The sequence below is a fragment of the Aphelocoma coerulescens genome, chromosome 2 (assembly GCF_041296385.1).
Source record: "Aphelocoma coerulescens isolate FSJ_1873_10779 chromosome 2, UR_Acoe_1.0, whole genome shotgun sequence".
NCBI classification, from domain to species: Eukaryota; Metazoa; Chordata; class Aves; order Passeriformes; family Corvidae; genus Aphelocoma; species Aphelocoma coerulescens.
Window position 1 is genome coordinate 157,090,177 of NC_091015.1, and position 17,325 is coordinate 157,107,501.

At 38.2% G+C, this 17,325-nt stretch overlaps 1 protein-coding gene across 1 annotated transcript in view; it reads left to right on the forward strand.

Moving 5' to 3' along the window:
- Positions 1–17,325, forward strand: part of NSMCE2 (NSE2 (MMS21) homolog, SMC5-SMC6 complex SUMO ligase) — a 133,001-nt gene that overhangs the window by 411 nt on the left and 115,265 nt on the right. The window contains exon 2 of the mRNA XM_069005473.1: positions 3,289–3,436. Within this exon, the coding sequence (XP_068861574.1) occupies positions 3,289–3,436 (148 nt within the window). The remainder of the gene's footprint in view (positions 1–3,288; positions 3,437–17,325) is intronic.

The following is a 17,325-nucleotide window of genomic DNA, read 5'->3' on the forward strand; positions in this document are numbered from 1 at the left end:
CGCTGCTCCCGACTCCCGTGCAGGGAAGGGTCGTCTCCCTGTGGCAGCTGATCACCGAGTGTGCCTGGGGTTAGGCACTTATCCTGGTGCTCGGAGAGCACTTGTCACCTGTAGAGCTGGTGTTACAGAATCAAATAATTTTTGTTTTCTTATCTCTGCTTCATAGTTTGAGATATTGAAGCATAGAAGGCTGAGGACATTTCCTCATATATTTAAAATAAGGAACAGAATAGAAACTGTAAGGTTTTTTTTGTTCTTTATCCTGTCTGACCGTTTGATCACTTGTTGAAAGGAAAACAATACCCTCGATAGTCTCCCATTCAGCACTGAGTTGCTGGTTGTGTTTTCCACAGGTGAGGGGGCTGGGGGTTGCAATTATTGAGTGCTTTGATGCACCCATTGAAGACTTTCCTGGCAGAAAAGAGTGCTTTAAAAACACGGTGGTGAGACCAATACCAGTGAGGAATGTGGCCCTCCCTTGGAAGGTTGAGTGGACAGCTCCAAGCTGAAGTTGAAGAATTCACTTAGAAAGTTCAAGAGTGACATCTTTGCCTTGGGTTGTGTAGGAAACCTGAGGAATAGTTGACTGGCTCAAAACAGCCAGGTGGGAAATGGTGGGGGAACAGGGCCTGTAAGCCCTGAAGTGGCAGAGCATAGAAGATAGAAGGACAGCAGCACGTGTGCCAAGCACACTTCACTGCCAGGGGTTTAGAAGCTGCTGAGACAATGCTGGATCCTTGGAGTGGTGACCATCTACCTTTCTCTCTCCATTTGCTTTCTCTTTCTCTCTCTGGTGTTCTTCTCATACCTTCTTCTCAAAATATGTTGTAAACTGGACCAAAAAATTTCCAGTGTCTTCTTGTGTCTGGAGAAGTTAAAGTTTGCTGAGCTAAAGTTTGGGAGGTGCCTTATTTTGTCTGGATGTTTTAAAATTTGCCAAGTACCTTATTTTACTTGAATGTTCTAAACCTTGCAAGTAAAAGTTATTGAGTCTCATGAGAATTTGGTTGTTTTTCCCATGCACTGCCCGGGGTATATCCCACTACCTTCCCCTGAACCTGTCAAGCAGGCTGGGGCATTACAGGATTGTAACCAGTTTCTAAGAAAAATAATCTTTTATTAGGAAACAAAAAAAGGAAAATGAATCCAAAAGAAATTACTTTCCAAAAGACAGATTGAGATTAAACTACCAGTGCAATGATATGATTTAATATAACCAGTAACTTCTGCTCCTGTGTAGTTTGCTGAGAATGAAGAAGCCTTTTTAACTTCTTAGTGTTGGGTTTTTTTTTTCCAATTGCTGCTTTCACAGTGTGTGTCTGTGAAATTTCAGCAGGCTTTCTCAGTGAGATTTACCAGGTTCAAGAGGGTAATTAGGCTCTCTCTGTTAACTTTGATACTCAAGATGGGCTCAGAAAGATAAAGCTGCTAACATGATTTTATGTGACTATTCAATAGCGTATGTTTGGATCACAGAGGTTCTATACAAACGGTCTTACTAAGATGGCAAACAACTACATTAAAAAAAAGTAACGTAACATACTAGCTGAAGGAATTTGTCATTAAATCTTCAAGACCATTCTTTTTCTTTGCTTTCAGGGAGTTCTATAAGGAACTTTTCTGTTGTCATCTATTGTCAGTTTGACAGCCTCTAAAGATCTCTAATGATAGCAGTCACAGTCTTCTGTCGGGGAGAGCCTGAGCTGACATAACTGGAGCTGTAGTTTAAGCCTGCTGCATCTGTGGAAAGATGCACCTTTAGAAGGCGATAGAGAGGAAGGCCAATTTGTGTGTCATTAAGAAGTTCAATTTGTGGTGAGGTTGAACTGTTGTTAAAATGTTGCTGGAAGCACATGACATAAAGATGGTGTAGTAGAAGATAGTATTGACTGGCCAAGCACATTTTATAAATGGAAAAAAAGAAAAAGATAGGAAATAAACATTAGGAGACAGCAGGTATTCAGGTCTCATAGTCTCCATGATACTGGTGAGGAGTGTGGCAATGTTGTTCAGGTAAAGGGAAGCACAAGATGTAGTTCTGGAGTCTCAGGGAAAGCAGTAGAGGGAGATACAGCCTTAGGTACACAAAGCTTGGGAAAAGCGTTGTACTTTCTATTTAGATGTTTTCCAGATTGCTGTTAGTTTATAGCCTGTTACAGGCTGTTTTTGATAGAAAAACTCTTCTCCTTCTGGTATACCCCAAATTTCTTTGTGGATTCTGCTCTCTATCTCTCCCAATGGCATCTGAATATAGTCCTTGAACATACTAGTTACTCTTTACGTGGACTAATGTGGTATTTCTGTCTATCTAAGAGTTCTGCTTTGTTGTGTTTATTTTTCCTTTTTTGGTGTATCTAAAGCCGAACCAGAATTTTTTTAATCTGAAACTTGAAGTATAAAATTCTGCACACCAGGTTCATGTTTCTCACAGTAGCTGCATGTTGTCTGAGTGGGTTATGGCAAAGCATGAAGAAGGAAGAGCAGAAATTGGGGATTTTTGAGAAGAAACCAACGGATATGAGCAGGACGATAGGCACAGTATAAGCAAAAACACCCAAAGGTTCTATTAATGACAGAGCAGCTAATCCCCATGAGGGTGTACGTTGTGGGTTTGTATTACAAAGCCAGGGGGAGGTGAGGCAGATAAACAATGGTACCTGTGTGACTTTATTTTGTGCTAATGGAATCTGGTTACCAAAAGTTTGTAGCATCTTTGGCAGAAGTAGGGAGCATTTTTAAGACGGGCTTTTTTTTTAAAAACATTGCTAGATGTTTTACCACCACGTACGTTCTTAGTAGAGTGGCCCTTTGTTAGATTATTTTTTCCAAGGGCCAACTGTTGGTGAAGCTAAATTGAATGTGAGAAATCATATTTCTTTCTAGCCTAATTGATAATATGCTTATAAAACCCAGACATGTTTTTGGGCATGGGGGCTTCTTTGGATCTTCCGCTGGGTTGTAAATAGAGCAGTAGTTTTCAAGCAGACATAATCGTGGAGTTTGATCTTCACCGTGACTTAGCAGTAGGAATGAGCAGATGAATACTGCCAGTTGCTTTTAGTGATGTAATTTTGCTTAATACTGAATAGGAGGTGAATTAAAAACCTGTGATGAATTGCACTTTCACTGAAATTACTGACATCTAGGCAGCTTTCATCCCTGCTCCCTAATGTTTCAGTAGTTCTGTTGACACTGCTTTATGGTTAGCTATCTATTAGAACTTATGTCTTCTCTCTCAAATTCTCTGTGTGTAAACTGCTTTTAATATGTTCTCCCTGTTATTTCTAGAGTGACAATTTCGAGATGTCAGGTGGTCCAAGAATCTCGTTCAATGCAATTGATTCTGCTATTTCTTCTTTGAAAAACTGCCAGTCCTACATCAACTCTGGAATGGATGTGGCTACTCAGGTTGCCCTTGACCTTGTGGAAAGTTTCAGTAAGTATATTCTTTTGTATTGTGTCCTGAATCTGACAGATGAGTCCTAGACTTATGTATTTTGACTTAGTTACTTTTAATATCTGTCTTTATTATAGGAGCTGTAGCTCTTCTGGCTTGGCCGGGGTGTTTTTATTACAATCATGTGCTGGTTTGGCCAAACTTAGAAATACATCCTCTGAGAGAAGCAGGCCACAAACCACCCCTTCCCCACCAGGTTGGGGAAAAATTGAATTTTCCTCGAAGGAAAGTGAAAGAGATAAAAACTATTTAGTTAACAAGCACACAGGAAAAGAATAATAATACTAAATAATACAATCTCTCGCTGTGGACAGAAAAACCTGGGAAAATTTCAGAGTCTGTCTGTAGTCTCTCTCTCCCCCTCCTTGGAGCTGGGATGGGGTGGTGGGCCCCCCTCCAGGACCAAGGCCTTGGTGGAAATTCCTCCTGATGTATTCTGATGTTGAAACAGTCCAGCAGAGATAAAAGGAAAAAAAAAACTGAAGTCCCAGGAAAACAAAAGTTCAACTCTCCGGAGGAAAAGGAGCTGGAAAAAAACTGGCTGAAAGCTGGCTGGAAGGCAAGCAGGCTACTTCCCCACCCTCTCTCTGCAGAAGCAGACAGGTTTTATCTCTGTGTACTCAGAACATGAAAACAAACTGCTTTGAAAAAGTGCACTTTTCTCTCTCCCCTCTCAGGCTCAGTTTAAAGGCACGTATACTAATTTCTGGGCATAGTGCAGTGATACTGAATACAACATCAAGTCACCCCAAGACAAATCATTTCACTTAAATTTAAGATTTCATTTAAATGATAAATTCAGTGAAAACGTAAATACCAGAAAAACACTGTCCCTGCTTTTGTAGCACCCAAGACTAATTGTGTTCCAGTGGTTGTTACTCCACAGCTTTGTAGAAACTTTAACGTTGCTGAATGAGATGGAGAAGGCCCCTTAAGTGGGTGAATAAAATGAGTTTTCATTCTTATGCTCCTTCTTTGTGTGTGTGTTTTATTTGACATTTAGGGCAAAATATATTAAAATAGTGCTAAGGATTTTGAATACAAAGCTTGAGACACCTGTTAGGGGATGCATTTTTTAAATGCCATCTGTCCTGAAAATGAGGCCTTTTTTTGGGGTGCTTCAGTTTGGGCATTTACAAGGTGGGGTACTTCAAATCTATAATTTGACTGCCAACAGTCTTGTCATTGCTATTTCACAGTAAACGGGGCACTGCAAAAGACACTGCACTTTTCAAAGACCAGCATTAGCTGGCTCATTTCCCATCACATCTTAGATCTGTGATAGGGTTTTCACTAGGAAAAAATAAAAACTTTAAAGCTCCAAACCCGGATAGTTTTAATAAAGAGCAGAGAGTGGATAACAAGAATCTCCTGAAAGAAAAGCTCAGCTGTTCATTATAAATCTTGCATTCACCTAAGCCAAGGATTATGTACAATGAAGATGAATGTTTTTCTCATTGTCTAGTGTGATAGCTCTCTCTCCTTTGACCTTTTTGTCCATACTGCTCTCAGAGACAATTGACATGTCATTTCTAGCAGGTAGAGGAAATGGAAAGCTCATCTGAGCAGTCAGCTGGGGATTCCCTTTGACATAAAACTCGTGTAACCAGTTCCATTTCCCCTCTGCTTTAGCAGTCACCATCTCTCCTACTTTGTCATAAGCAATGCATGGAAATACATTGAATATATTGAATTCTTTCATCCCCAAGACCACAGAAATTAATTATTTATACAAAAATTAAAAGCTTTTATTAATTTCACTTTTACTAGAAGCTCCTGTTGCATTCCTATTGGGAATGTAAAGCAACCTAAGCTCAACTGTGCAGGTTTGCAGGTGTAAGTCTGTGCCTTGTACTCCTAGGAAATGTCTCTTCCTAATTTACATGCTTCTGACACATTAGTCTTTAATTACAAGCCTGAAATTATTTTTTTCATTTAACTCAGTAACCAAAAGGACCATTTTTGCATTCTATCCTGAGAGGAGGAGATTACTCCTGATTAAATACCTGGTTACAGTTAAGTTACATCATGTGACTGGAAAACAACTCTTACCTAGACCATAACACATTTTATTTTAGCAGAGGCAACTTTCCTGTGGAATCATGGTTATAAAATTATTAAGCATGATCTGTTATCATAGTCCATCCCATTGCTCTACAGAGAAGGTATTCCAGATTTGAAGGATTTGTAGGTCATACTTCTTTGGTCTGGTGTTCCAGAATTACGTTTTTACTTACAACAGTTGTCTTCTTTACTCCTACACCTTTCCTTGCAGATGTATGTACTTGGAATGAACAAATAGTGAAGGTCGTCACTTTTATAAGGTTTGGTTTTCATTCCCCTGACTACTCTGCTTGGACTTCAAGTTCTTGTGTTCCTTACAGAATGCCATCAGGAGAGATGCTGGGTTTCTGTGGCATGACATGCTTTGCTAAACTCTCAGTGTTTTAGAATTAGCATCATCTGATCTGCTGGACTTGACTGTTCAGCTCTTACCTCCAGCTCATATGTGGCAATTTCTGTTTCTAGAGGTACTGCTCATCTGTCCTACTTTGCCTTCATGTTCTGAGGCAAAATACTAATTTAATTTCGAGACAGCATTAGATAATATATTTCTGTGTTCTTCCTGTCTCATTTGCAATTTGCTTTAATTTCCTTTGCGAAATCCAACTGTCCAGCTTCTGACAGGTTTCATTGCCAGGCTTTGTGGAAGCAAGGAATTCTGTTGCAACTGTTTATTTTATTTTATGAGCCTTTTTCTGTGGATGTATTTTGTTCCTTTAGTGTTTCATATTGGACTATGCTGTTTTTTGTGAATAGTAACAAAATTTTTCATAGCAAGTACATGAGAAAAATTACATTTGCTTCTTAAGATAAATAACTGAAAAGACAACAAAGTTAGTTCAGTGAGTGATTTTTTTCTCTTAATTCCTATTCTCCACAAACCAAATTCTAAAAACATTTACTGTTAAGTGTATTTATTAAATGTTTATTTTGTTCCACTCCTGTATAGATTTATGAAAAGAAATTACTTGTGTTAGATATTTGGGTCAGGCATTGCTCATATATGATCTTGTACAATCTTTAGAAAAATAAGGCTATTTATTATTAATAAGGCTATTGTTATTAATAGCTAACTGTGTGCAGAATAATTTTAATGTATCTGATCCTGAAACCTTTTATTTTTTAAGGGATTTTGTTGATGTCCATGAAGTAAAATTGTTGATTAAGATCTCCCTGTCAATTGAGAACCTGGTGACTTTTAGCATTGAACATTGTTGTTGTGAGCATGTGCTGGCAAAAAGATAAAATTTTAAAGGATCCTGTAAGTGGTTAAGGATCTGTATCTAGAGGTGAAAATTAGTTTCAGCAAACTGAATGTGAAGGGGAAACAGCCAATTTAAAAACTCATTTTATCTAATGAATGAAAAAGAAAGATAAATCTTTTGTCCTCAGTCTTTCTGCTGATTATCTTTTAGAAACTGACGTTGTCTAATGGTTGTATTTTTCTCTTATTTAAAGTACACTGTTGCTGTATAGAAGCATTTTGAAAAGTTACTATATAAATAAATGATGTAAGCAAAAAACCAGACTGTGCAGTTGATTTCATATGTCCTGTCTATGCTCAAAATACTCTTGGATGTTCTGTGACCCAGCCTAGTAAAATACTGCAGGAAAGGACATGCTGATATTCATGAGTGGCTCACAACCTTCTGAGGGTCTGTATATTTTAAAGCTAAAGTATGTGCCTATATCCTTTGCTGGATTCGAGTCCTAATAGATTTAAGACTATGAAGATGACACTGTACAAAATCAGTTATAATGCAAGTAAAATCATCTCAGTTCTACTATAATTTGCATCTTCCTAAATCTTGCCTCATTCTGGTTTTGAGCTTTAGTAGTGTGGTTGCAGAACGAGAATTCATTAAGTCACTTGTCACAAGTACTTGTTTGGCAAGTTCTCTGAATTGTAATGCTCTGAGTATTGAACTTTAAGCCCCATGTTGACACCTCTGCACACAGAGGAACAGCTGTTTGCACTTCTAATTTAACTTCTCTTGGTTGCTGAACTGTCTTTATTTAACTACTTGAAGTAGTTCTATAGAGTTAGAAAGCACTGATGGACATCCATGTAAAATACTTGAATGATAAGTTTTATTCTCTGTTTTTGGAATTAGTGAAATCTGCAATGCAGTGTTGACTGATGTGCTGATTATGGTACAAATACGCTGGCCCAGGATAGATCTGGCGTATCCATGACAGACATCCATTCCCAGCTTTGCTCAGAGTTTTTGGATGTAAATTTGGTCAGCTCACTGAGGATGCCAGTTTCAGGTGACTCTTCATGAGAAAGCAGCAGAACTTTCTCAAGAATACAGAATTGTAAAGTATGGAGAGCTGTGGATGTTGGAATGAAGAAATCTAACTCAGGGTTATCTCCAGGCTTCCAGTCAGCAGCTGCCCTTTAGATGGGGTGTTGCTTTTGTATGGGCTGAAGCCCAAGCTGGGAGGATTGTCCAGTACAAATGGGAAATAACTGGGAGGTCTGGAGAGTATGCTAACTACAGACAAGATAAGAATTTCTTAGCATAAAACTTTTGAAAAGCATTTTAAAGAGTGAACAGCTGGAGTTTTGTCTAATTAGCTGGATGGGTTTTCTAGTAGACAGCAAGATGCTTCCTTGATGTCTGGGAATTTCTTCCAGCCACACATCACATTCCCACTATGAAGTGTAGAGGCCCTAAGGTGTAGAGTAGCTGTTTGGGAAGCAGTTACTGCAGGTGAATTGTAATCTTGCTTGAGGAAAAAGAAAAGTGCTACTTTTTCTTCAAAAACATGCTGAAAATATCATGGTCAGCTGTTGTCCGTAGCTGTTTGCCGTGTGTTATGTATCAGTGATCTTCCTGTAGCACTATCAGGATCTGCTTGAGAATTCCTCCTCTCTTCTTACCATCCTTTGAAGGGTTTTTCTGCTCACCAGTATGTGCAGAACATGCTCAGGGGTCTTAAAAGTGTTAGTGATATGATTCTTTGGCATGTTCCGCAGATTAAGTTAGAGTTACAGCTCTGGCTTTTCCTTCTTGTCTGCTCATTGCATAACCTGCTCCTTCTGCCAGTAGAGTTTACCTCAGTTCTGTCTGCTTATCCCATTTGTGTGTTCCCCTTGTCCCAGGGCTGCCTCTGCAGTTTTCTTCATGTGTACTGCATTGCATCTCAGATGTGCAATGTCCTCCTTTTCTGACTACTTTCTCATCTCCAGATGGATTGAGATCCACTTGTGTCATCATGCCTGTTCAATACTAGCTAAACAGCCATTGGTAAGGTAGGATCTTTCCATGTTGATTTAACCCTGTGAGATTACCCACATTTGATTTATCTCACTGCTCACTTAGAATGGTTTTAACAAGAACAGTTCTAAATGTTGCTGAGGGTTGTTGACATAGGAAGAAGTGTGGAGCATACAGACATGGTCGTTAGCCTTTTTTTATGAAATTATTGCCAGCCTTTTGATAGACAGTTGGATGAGTTTATATGGAATATCCACTATTCTTTGCAGTGACTTTCTAAACCCATTGCAGCAGCCTAAAACAGTCCCTCTTGAAGATTCTAAGTTTGTTCATCCTTGAGAGAGGGACCCTTTCCATGAAAGTTTTTCTGTCATTGACCTAAAACTTCTACTTGGAATGGTATAAACTCCAGTATAAAAATGGACTCTGTGGCTGTGTTTGAATATCAAATGATTTGGTTAATTTGTTTTCTTTGTTCTTTTTTTTTTTTTCCTAACTTCTTTTTCCTTGGAAATTCAAATGCAGGATTCCTGCAGTATCATACCATGAATCTTGACACTGGCAAAGGTCTTGTGCATGAAATGACTACGATGTGATTATTTTGGAATCCAGAAATTAACCTGCTGACACCTGTGCTTCTAAAATGTTTATGGTCTCTTAGTTTCCATGGTGTTAGAGATCACTGTGCTTCATAAAAATAATCCAAACATAAGGTACTTCTCCTGAGAACAGGCTGTAGCATCTAGGCTGGAATGACACTTTGCAACTTGCTTGAGGAAAAGGTGTGAGCATGAAGGTCCTCTGACTGAGGAAATGAGCAGGATAAACTTTGCCTTGCCGCTCTTTTCTTGTCCAGTCAAGATAAGCCATCCATGTCAAGATATTTTCTTGCACATCTTGCCCTCCATCACATATGAATGGTGTTTTGGTCAAGTCTCCACCTCACAGTGGCTTCGTAATGGTCAAAGCTGTGGCCTGTGTTGCAGGGACTCTTCATGAGAAATCAGACCTTGGTTTTCACTTTTAAGTCCATATTACCTGTGAAGGTGCTAGTGAGAAGAAAGTAGCAAACAGTTTTATAGGCACTGCTGGAATACAGGTTTTTTCTTATTGGAGAACCTAAGTGTAGATTTTCTTTTTCTGTTTTCTTGTTGGAGAATGTAAGTGTAGAATGTCAAGGTCCATCCTGGAGATAAATGACTTTTCACTGACAGTTGCTATACAGAAATGTTTTCTTGTTATGAGAAGGTACTGTAGAAAATGAAGAGAGGCCAATGATGCATGAAGTTCATCCTTCTGTGCTGACCTCTGTGAGATGCTTCCTGTGAAGCTGCAAGAATTTCCTCATGATACCATGCTGTTCACAGAGGAAATTTTATTCTAACCCCAGGTTTTTCTCTGCCAGAAGCTGTTTGTTCACTGGTCTGCTTTGTTGCTACACCAATGTCTGTGATGATAATTGGTGACATGCACTAACTCAGTGTAGGCACCAAAATTCCATCTTTCTTCTTGGGGAAGTTCTTTTCCTGTTGTCTAAAGTAAGCTTGTATTTTGTGGTATGGGAAATAAAATGTTCCAGATTCCTTTTCTCAAAATTAATAATTTTGCTTTCCTTTAAATCCCTTGCTTAAGATTAATCATTTTAGGAAAGATGTGCTTTTAATCTTGACCTACCCTTTCCTTCTATTGTGCTGTGCTTCTTGTATTGTTTTACACGTATTTAACCTTTCAACTAACAATGAGAAAGAGATGTTTTCTTGAAGTAGGTAAATATATGATGTAATACTTGCAGTATTTGTTCAAGTAATTTTATTCTTTGAAACAAGAAAGACTGGTTGAGTTCTTGTGAAATGCTTTTCTGAAAACAAAAAAGTTACATTTTTTGCACTATGCTCTGCAGTCAATATAAAAATTTTGAGAAGAGAGGGTTGGATTAATTTTTTGTTCTACCTCTCTTTGCTTACAGTGTTTGTATCCAGCACTGATGAGCCCGTTGCTGGAATACACTGATTGGTTCTGGAAGCTGTTCTTTAAAGAAGCTGTCCAAAAAAGGAGAATTTGGAAATGTGCCTTGTTTCAAAATCTGGAAAAATATTACTTGTAGTGAAAGACTTGTGTTCTTTTATATTTATCCAAAACCACTCTGACTGTAGTCTGTAATCTTACAAAGTGGGAAGAAACAAATATGTAGTGTTGCTACTCTTTCATAGCTGTAATTTTGCCTGCAAGAACACAGTGCAGTGAGGGGAAAGCAGCTACATTAAGCTGTAAAAAGCCATATTAAGCAGCTATATTATTATATTAAGCAGCATGCTTTTGTTCTGATGGCTCTTTTTCAGTTTGGGTGCTCATTAAGCTGAGTGCATCCAAGTATGTTTGTTCTCAACTTTAGCGGTTCGAAGGAAAGAGAAACCCTTTAGGTGGCAGCAGAGGCTTTCCTTTTTCTTTCACCTGCTGTGGCACTCTGGAACTCACTCCTAGAATGGATATACAGGTGTTGGTGTCATATCACTGTACTCTTACATGTAGTGACAATAAAATATAAGTGAAGGATTGAGATTAATAGAAAGAGAATTTGTATTATCAGATCAATACAGATCATTGCATTTATACATTTATTCTTGAATATGTGAATATGGTATGTTGTGGTTGAACTAGAGAGTATCATTCATAGTGAAATCCAGGCTTGATTTAAACCTTAGCTTGCTGAATAGCTGTCCTTAGTGTGTTCTCATGGAAATGTACTGACAACATGCGCCTGAACAGAAGGTCAGAGCTGAACAGTCCTGGGCTTTGTCTAAACACTTATAAGTGCTCAGATGAAAACTGCACAGTTTTATTTTACAGATTTTGGTGGGTGGTATTTACACAGTGTCTGATGTCAGATACATGCATATGTATGTGTGACTATTTATTCCATTTTCTTATGTATTTTTCTAAGGTGGTGGATAATTTTCTCCCCCAAAGGTCATTGTGAGTCAGAGAGATTTGCGGTCGCCTGGTGGGTTACCTCATGTACCCGTAGTTACTATAAATTTCTCTGTCCTAGACCTCATAAAATCTCAGTAGTCTTCAAAATAGATCATAAGCGAGATTTAAATGCTGTGTAGACCTTTTTGGAGACCCTCTGTGCGCTAGTGATAACCTTGAGAGAATGAGTGAGCTTACAGCTGTAAGTTATAGGCTTGAAATTGCTGGGTGAGGTTCTTTGGCCTCTGCTATGCATGAGATCAGAATAGAGTGATCCTGATGGTCTGTTCCAGCTTAGAAATACTATGAAGTACTGCAGAGGTCTTGTGTGGGCTCTTCAGCACAAAGATAAATCAACCTCTTTGAACAAAAGCCAAAGAGGAATATTTTATCTGAGTAATTTACTGTATGAAAATATTCTCTGTAGTATATAAATCTGTCATTTTCTTATCATCGTATTTCTGCTACAGAAATGTGGCAATAAGAAAATACCACTAACTCCTGCTTAAATGTAGAGGCATACGGTATCTATAGAAAGTAGTGTGGGCTTTGAAGAACCCACTCTGAAGACTTTAATTTTTATCAATTTAAGTAGATAGGTATTTAGCTCTCAGTGATGTAATTGTGTGCCTAAATAACTGGGGAGGGAAGAGGAAACCACAAAAGTAGAAAAAACTCTGGGGTTGGCAGCATTCAGAAAGATTAAGAATATAAAGCAATTGTATTTCTTGTTTTGATTCTTTCTACTAGGAAAAGATTTATCTGGGTAAAAAGTAAGCATTGTGCTGACTTTCTCAGTGTCTGGTCAAAACATGAAAGAAGCCCTTATGTAGACGTGATCATTCTGAAACTTCTTCCAGATCCTTACCAATAAATACAGGGCACTTTTTTAATTCATTTTTTTTCCTTTCTTTTCCTGTCTATTTTCTCATCTCTTCAAGAATTCAAGAACTTGTTACTAGTTTTTACCTTTTTTTTTTTTTTGATGCTCAAATAACTTTTTTTTGTAAGTGAACATAGAATTAATTACTAGAGGCTTTTTAATACTTTCAGATAAAAAAAATCCCAAACCAACTCTGACTCATATCCAGGTTTTATGACATGTTTTATGAAATGTACACCAATGTTATATAGCACTCTGACGCTCCACTGAGGAACGAAGATTGTAATATGTACTGATTAAATTCCAGGAATTTAAAGTTGAATGTTTGCTTTATCAGTCAGAATTGTGTGCAAGACTTTTGTGTTCCTTACTGACACTGAGAGCTATGAAAAATACTATCCTTTGGCGGATAGGCAAGGGTTGGTGGTCTAAACTTGTGCTTTAAAATATTTTTAATTATGATTTTCATAGATTATTTTGTTTCCCTTCTCATTTTCTTTCCCATTTTTTTCAGAAGAAGAACAAGGAACACATAATAGTATTATATGAATGAGATAAAACAACTGAGGTGCTCTTGAGTCTAATTTTTCTGAGTCCTCAAGGCTGGGACTAACTGTGCTTTCAAACTGGCATCACCCTGTGGCCTTGAGGAAGTCACTGGAGTTCACAAAACATGTTTCCTTTCTGTAAAAAAAGGTGTCAGGAGTGTTTTGGGATGATGTATGAATATCTCAAACTCCCGTGTAGGTATTCACTTTTGGTTTTGCTTATGTCATCTGTGCCTGGGGAAATTATGTTACAAGAATCTAAAAATAATGCGAATTGTCTGTAATGGTGGTAGGTGATTGGAAAAAGTAGCAGATAGGTAGCTAGGAAAAAAATGTGTACCAGGGAAATAAAAGGCAGCAGAAGATACCATGGCAAAGATATCGTCCTTGCCTTTTGTGAATTGACAAATAGGAAGTATCACAACTGTAGGTGTGATCCCACAGTTACAGGTGATATGAAATGGTTTGAAGCACTAAAGTACACACAGGGCACTAAAGGAAGATTTGCACTTAGATGAAGTTTATGAGTGGATCCACAACCATGTCTACAGGAGGGTAGTCTGGTGTTGATTAGTGGGATAATGCTATGGGAAGAGAGAAAGTTTTACACTGATTCAAAAAAAGTGCTACTAGAACTACTTATGGAAAGAAAATTCACAGTGAAACCCACAGTTCAGCAATAGGTCAACTGAAGAATCCATCCTATCTCTGAATAAACTGTTCACCCTTGTGTTTTCTTTCTTGTTTCAGTTTTCAGGCACTGGATCTTACATTTCTATCTGATAATCAAAGAGCCCAGTATGTTCAGAAATATTCAAGATTGTAGTGGTAGATCATGAACAAGTCACCTTTAGCATCTTTAACTTCACAAGTTGATCTGCTTTAGTCAGTCTGGGTGTAAGTCCCACTTTCCAGGCATGAGTAATTTGTGCTGCTCGCTCTTTGAATTACTGAGAGAGCTTTTTCAAGTAAAATGCAATTAGCAGGATTTAGTCTCATGCTTGTTTGTTTAGAGTCTTTGCCTGAATTATAGACTATGTGCCATTAAAGATAGGATGCATCTGCAAAATTGTCAGCATACAGTCAGCCCCTTCTTAAAACGAACTAAAAACCAGAACAATCCCTGTACCCCTCATAGACATTGAACAAGGGTGTGACATTACTGGTGCCCATTTTATGTAGGGCTCGTAGTAACCAAGTAATTGCTGTCACTCACACTGCCCAGCCACCCTCAGGCAGTGTTTATGTTAGGTTAGTTCCCAAACTGCAGTACACAGCAGTTACTACTAATGACTGGGGAACTTAAGCCCTTTTTTGTTATTGTTGTTTCAGTTTGTGTTTTTTTTCTTGCTTATGGACCTTTATGCCAATAAAAGAAAACCAACAGCTGTGAGTCTGTTAGAGCTGCTATTACATAAAAGGATGGGAGAAAGTAAGAGGTGACCCCCAAAGACTTGGGATCAAGTCATTGGGAAGATAGCACTTACACATAGAGAAAGAATCAAAAAGTAGAGTAGCAAGTGCTCAGGAAAAAAAAGTGGGAATGGGGGAACTGGATGAGAAGGAAGACTAAGGGGAGAGGAGCAAGTGGTAAAGAAATGTGTAATGAAGGACAAGGAAAAATAAGAAATAAGAAAGCCATAGCAGCAGGATTAAGCAGGACAGTATGCTGATCATTCTCTAGATGACGAAAGAAACTTGAATGCCTTCCTAGTGGTGTTTCCATGTAAGCAACTTCTGTTGTTGCCACAAAGGTGTTAGCTTTTACAAAGGGGAAGAGTAGTCTGGCATATAAATGGAAGGAGGAGTGGTCTGTGTGGATGAAAATGAGAAGATAGATGTGGTCATTCTGATTAGTCCCATGCTAGAGTTGTTCAGCATACAAATGTGAACCTTTTGCCTTTTTGACACTATCAACATATACTATAGAGTGCTCTGAAATATGCATGTGCAGTAGGGCTCAATAGAAGGTGACAATCTCAAACTGCTCTCTAAATTACATGTAATGAACTTTCCTATTAAAAAAGGCTTAACAAAAGGAGCCAGCTGGCTTAAGGAGAAGATGGCAGATGAAAAGAACACAATTCAAAGAAGTGTTCACACATTAAGGAAGTAATTTTAACAGGCTTTCCCCAGACTGTAAGTGGGAATGGAATTATACATTGCATGTAAATGTCAAGTGACAATAATATCTTCTGAGTTAAATCAACCTTGCAACCTCTTCCCTATTTTTCTTTAGATGAATAAAGTTTAACTTGTGATTTCCTTACTAATCATCTTAGTAAGCAGTGGGTGAGTAGACTCTTTACTGCATGGGTAGATTAATGTGACATTTTCACAAGACTTCATTTTTTGAAGTTCATTACTTGCGGGTGTGGATCTAATTCACAGCTGTTTTTGAGAGAATTAGGTATGCCATAACTCATTCAAATTATGTATTTTCTTGGTATTTTTAGATTTTATCCATGCTTTGTTAAAGGTATGTAGTCTGGCCTGATGTCTCAAGGTAATCAAGACTTCTCCACTGAATCTACTTTTGTGTACAGACTTGGCCCAATCACTTTTATAGAAAAACAGATTTTAAATTGAACAAAATTCAAGAGCATATCAGTATAAAGGAGAGAAAATTCTCTCAACTAGTGTATGTTAGCCATACAAATCTCAAGCATAGTCCTGTCGTTCTGAATTTAATTTATTTTAATAACACAATGACTGAGAGCTGTCATATTATACCAGTTCTGTTTAAGTATGGAACAGAGGCAGCCTTTTACTTCTTATCTAGTTACAGAACATTTCCACATTCAGTTTCAGTTTATATTCCTGTTTTTTTCAAAACTACCCCTTGAGAAGCCACAAGGCCCCTCAAAGCTCCTTCTTTCCTACTATGGACAAAGATAACAGCATTATCTAAAAAACACACTGAGAGACCATCATCCGTGGTGTACTGTAAGCCATCAAACAAATTCCTGTTTCCTCTCAAAATCATAAATATTTGTATGTGTATGAGAGACCCAGGCAATACAGACTTTATGGCTTTTTTTTGGACAGAGATGTGCATTTTCCACATGATAATAAAGTAGCAGCTCCTTGTAATAGGACAAATTTTTTGTATGAATTTTGTGGGAAATGAAATTTCAGCAATGGGAAGATTTAGCTCTGTCAGTTACCAGCATTCAAGCAGCAGAATGAATGCCACATACCAGCAATTCGGGCCAGAAAGGGGAGATCTGCCAATTCACAGAAGAGGTTTTATGCAAAGGAAGCCTGCTAGAGGCAGAAAAAAATGCTGGTTTTCATTACACTTAAAGTTTGTGTGCAGTCTTTGCCTTTACCTAGTCTGTGTAAGAGGATTATGTGGGTTGTTTTTTTTTTGTGTTGGGGTTTTGGGGTTTTTTTGGTCATTTTGAGGAATTATGGGCTCTGAAAGCCCTAACTTTAGTACTGTGGCATGGTTGGCACTTCAAGTGTCATATCAGTATGTGATTCATGCTGAATTGGATGTTTCGCATGGAGAACATCACCTGACCTGTGCTTGCATGAGACACTGGTTTTCTAGATTGCTTTAGTTTAACCTTGGTTGTGTTCTGTCTGTCAGTTCTCTTCAGCAGAAACTGGAGAATATCCAAAGCACATGGAAGTATCTGCGTTCTCAAAAATTAAGTTTGGAGATGATACTCGTATCAATTTCTAGTAACCTTCACATTTCTGAGAATCTGACAGAATCTGATCAGACTGTTTCTGATTTTAGAACTTCAACCTTTCTATTGTCAGCTGTATATTATGAATCTGATTTGTCTTTTGTTTATTCCTTTATGTATTGGTCAGCTCTGTTTTAAGAGACTTCACTACTTTGTTCACAGTGGTGTAAAATGTGGAGTTGCCTGCCAGCCAGATTTGTCTCAAAAGCTGCCTATAAAACTGGATTGTTTTCCCACCCTGAGCTTGCTGCTCAGTTGCAATACAGCCAATGCCCCAGCTGGTTAGCAAAAGAACAGCCATGCTCTCTCTGGGGCTACTGATAACCTTCTCGTAAATTCTGAAGTCAGGAATGCCAAGGGTTGTAGAAGCAGAAGTATCAGAACTTAGATTGGGAGGCTGTGTGGGTTCAGAGAAAAAAAAATGTTTTAAGCATCTAATCAAAATACTGGGCATCTAAAAACCAGACATATTTTGGCATTT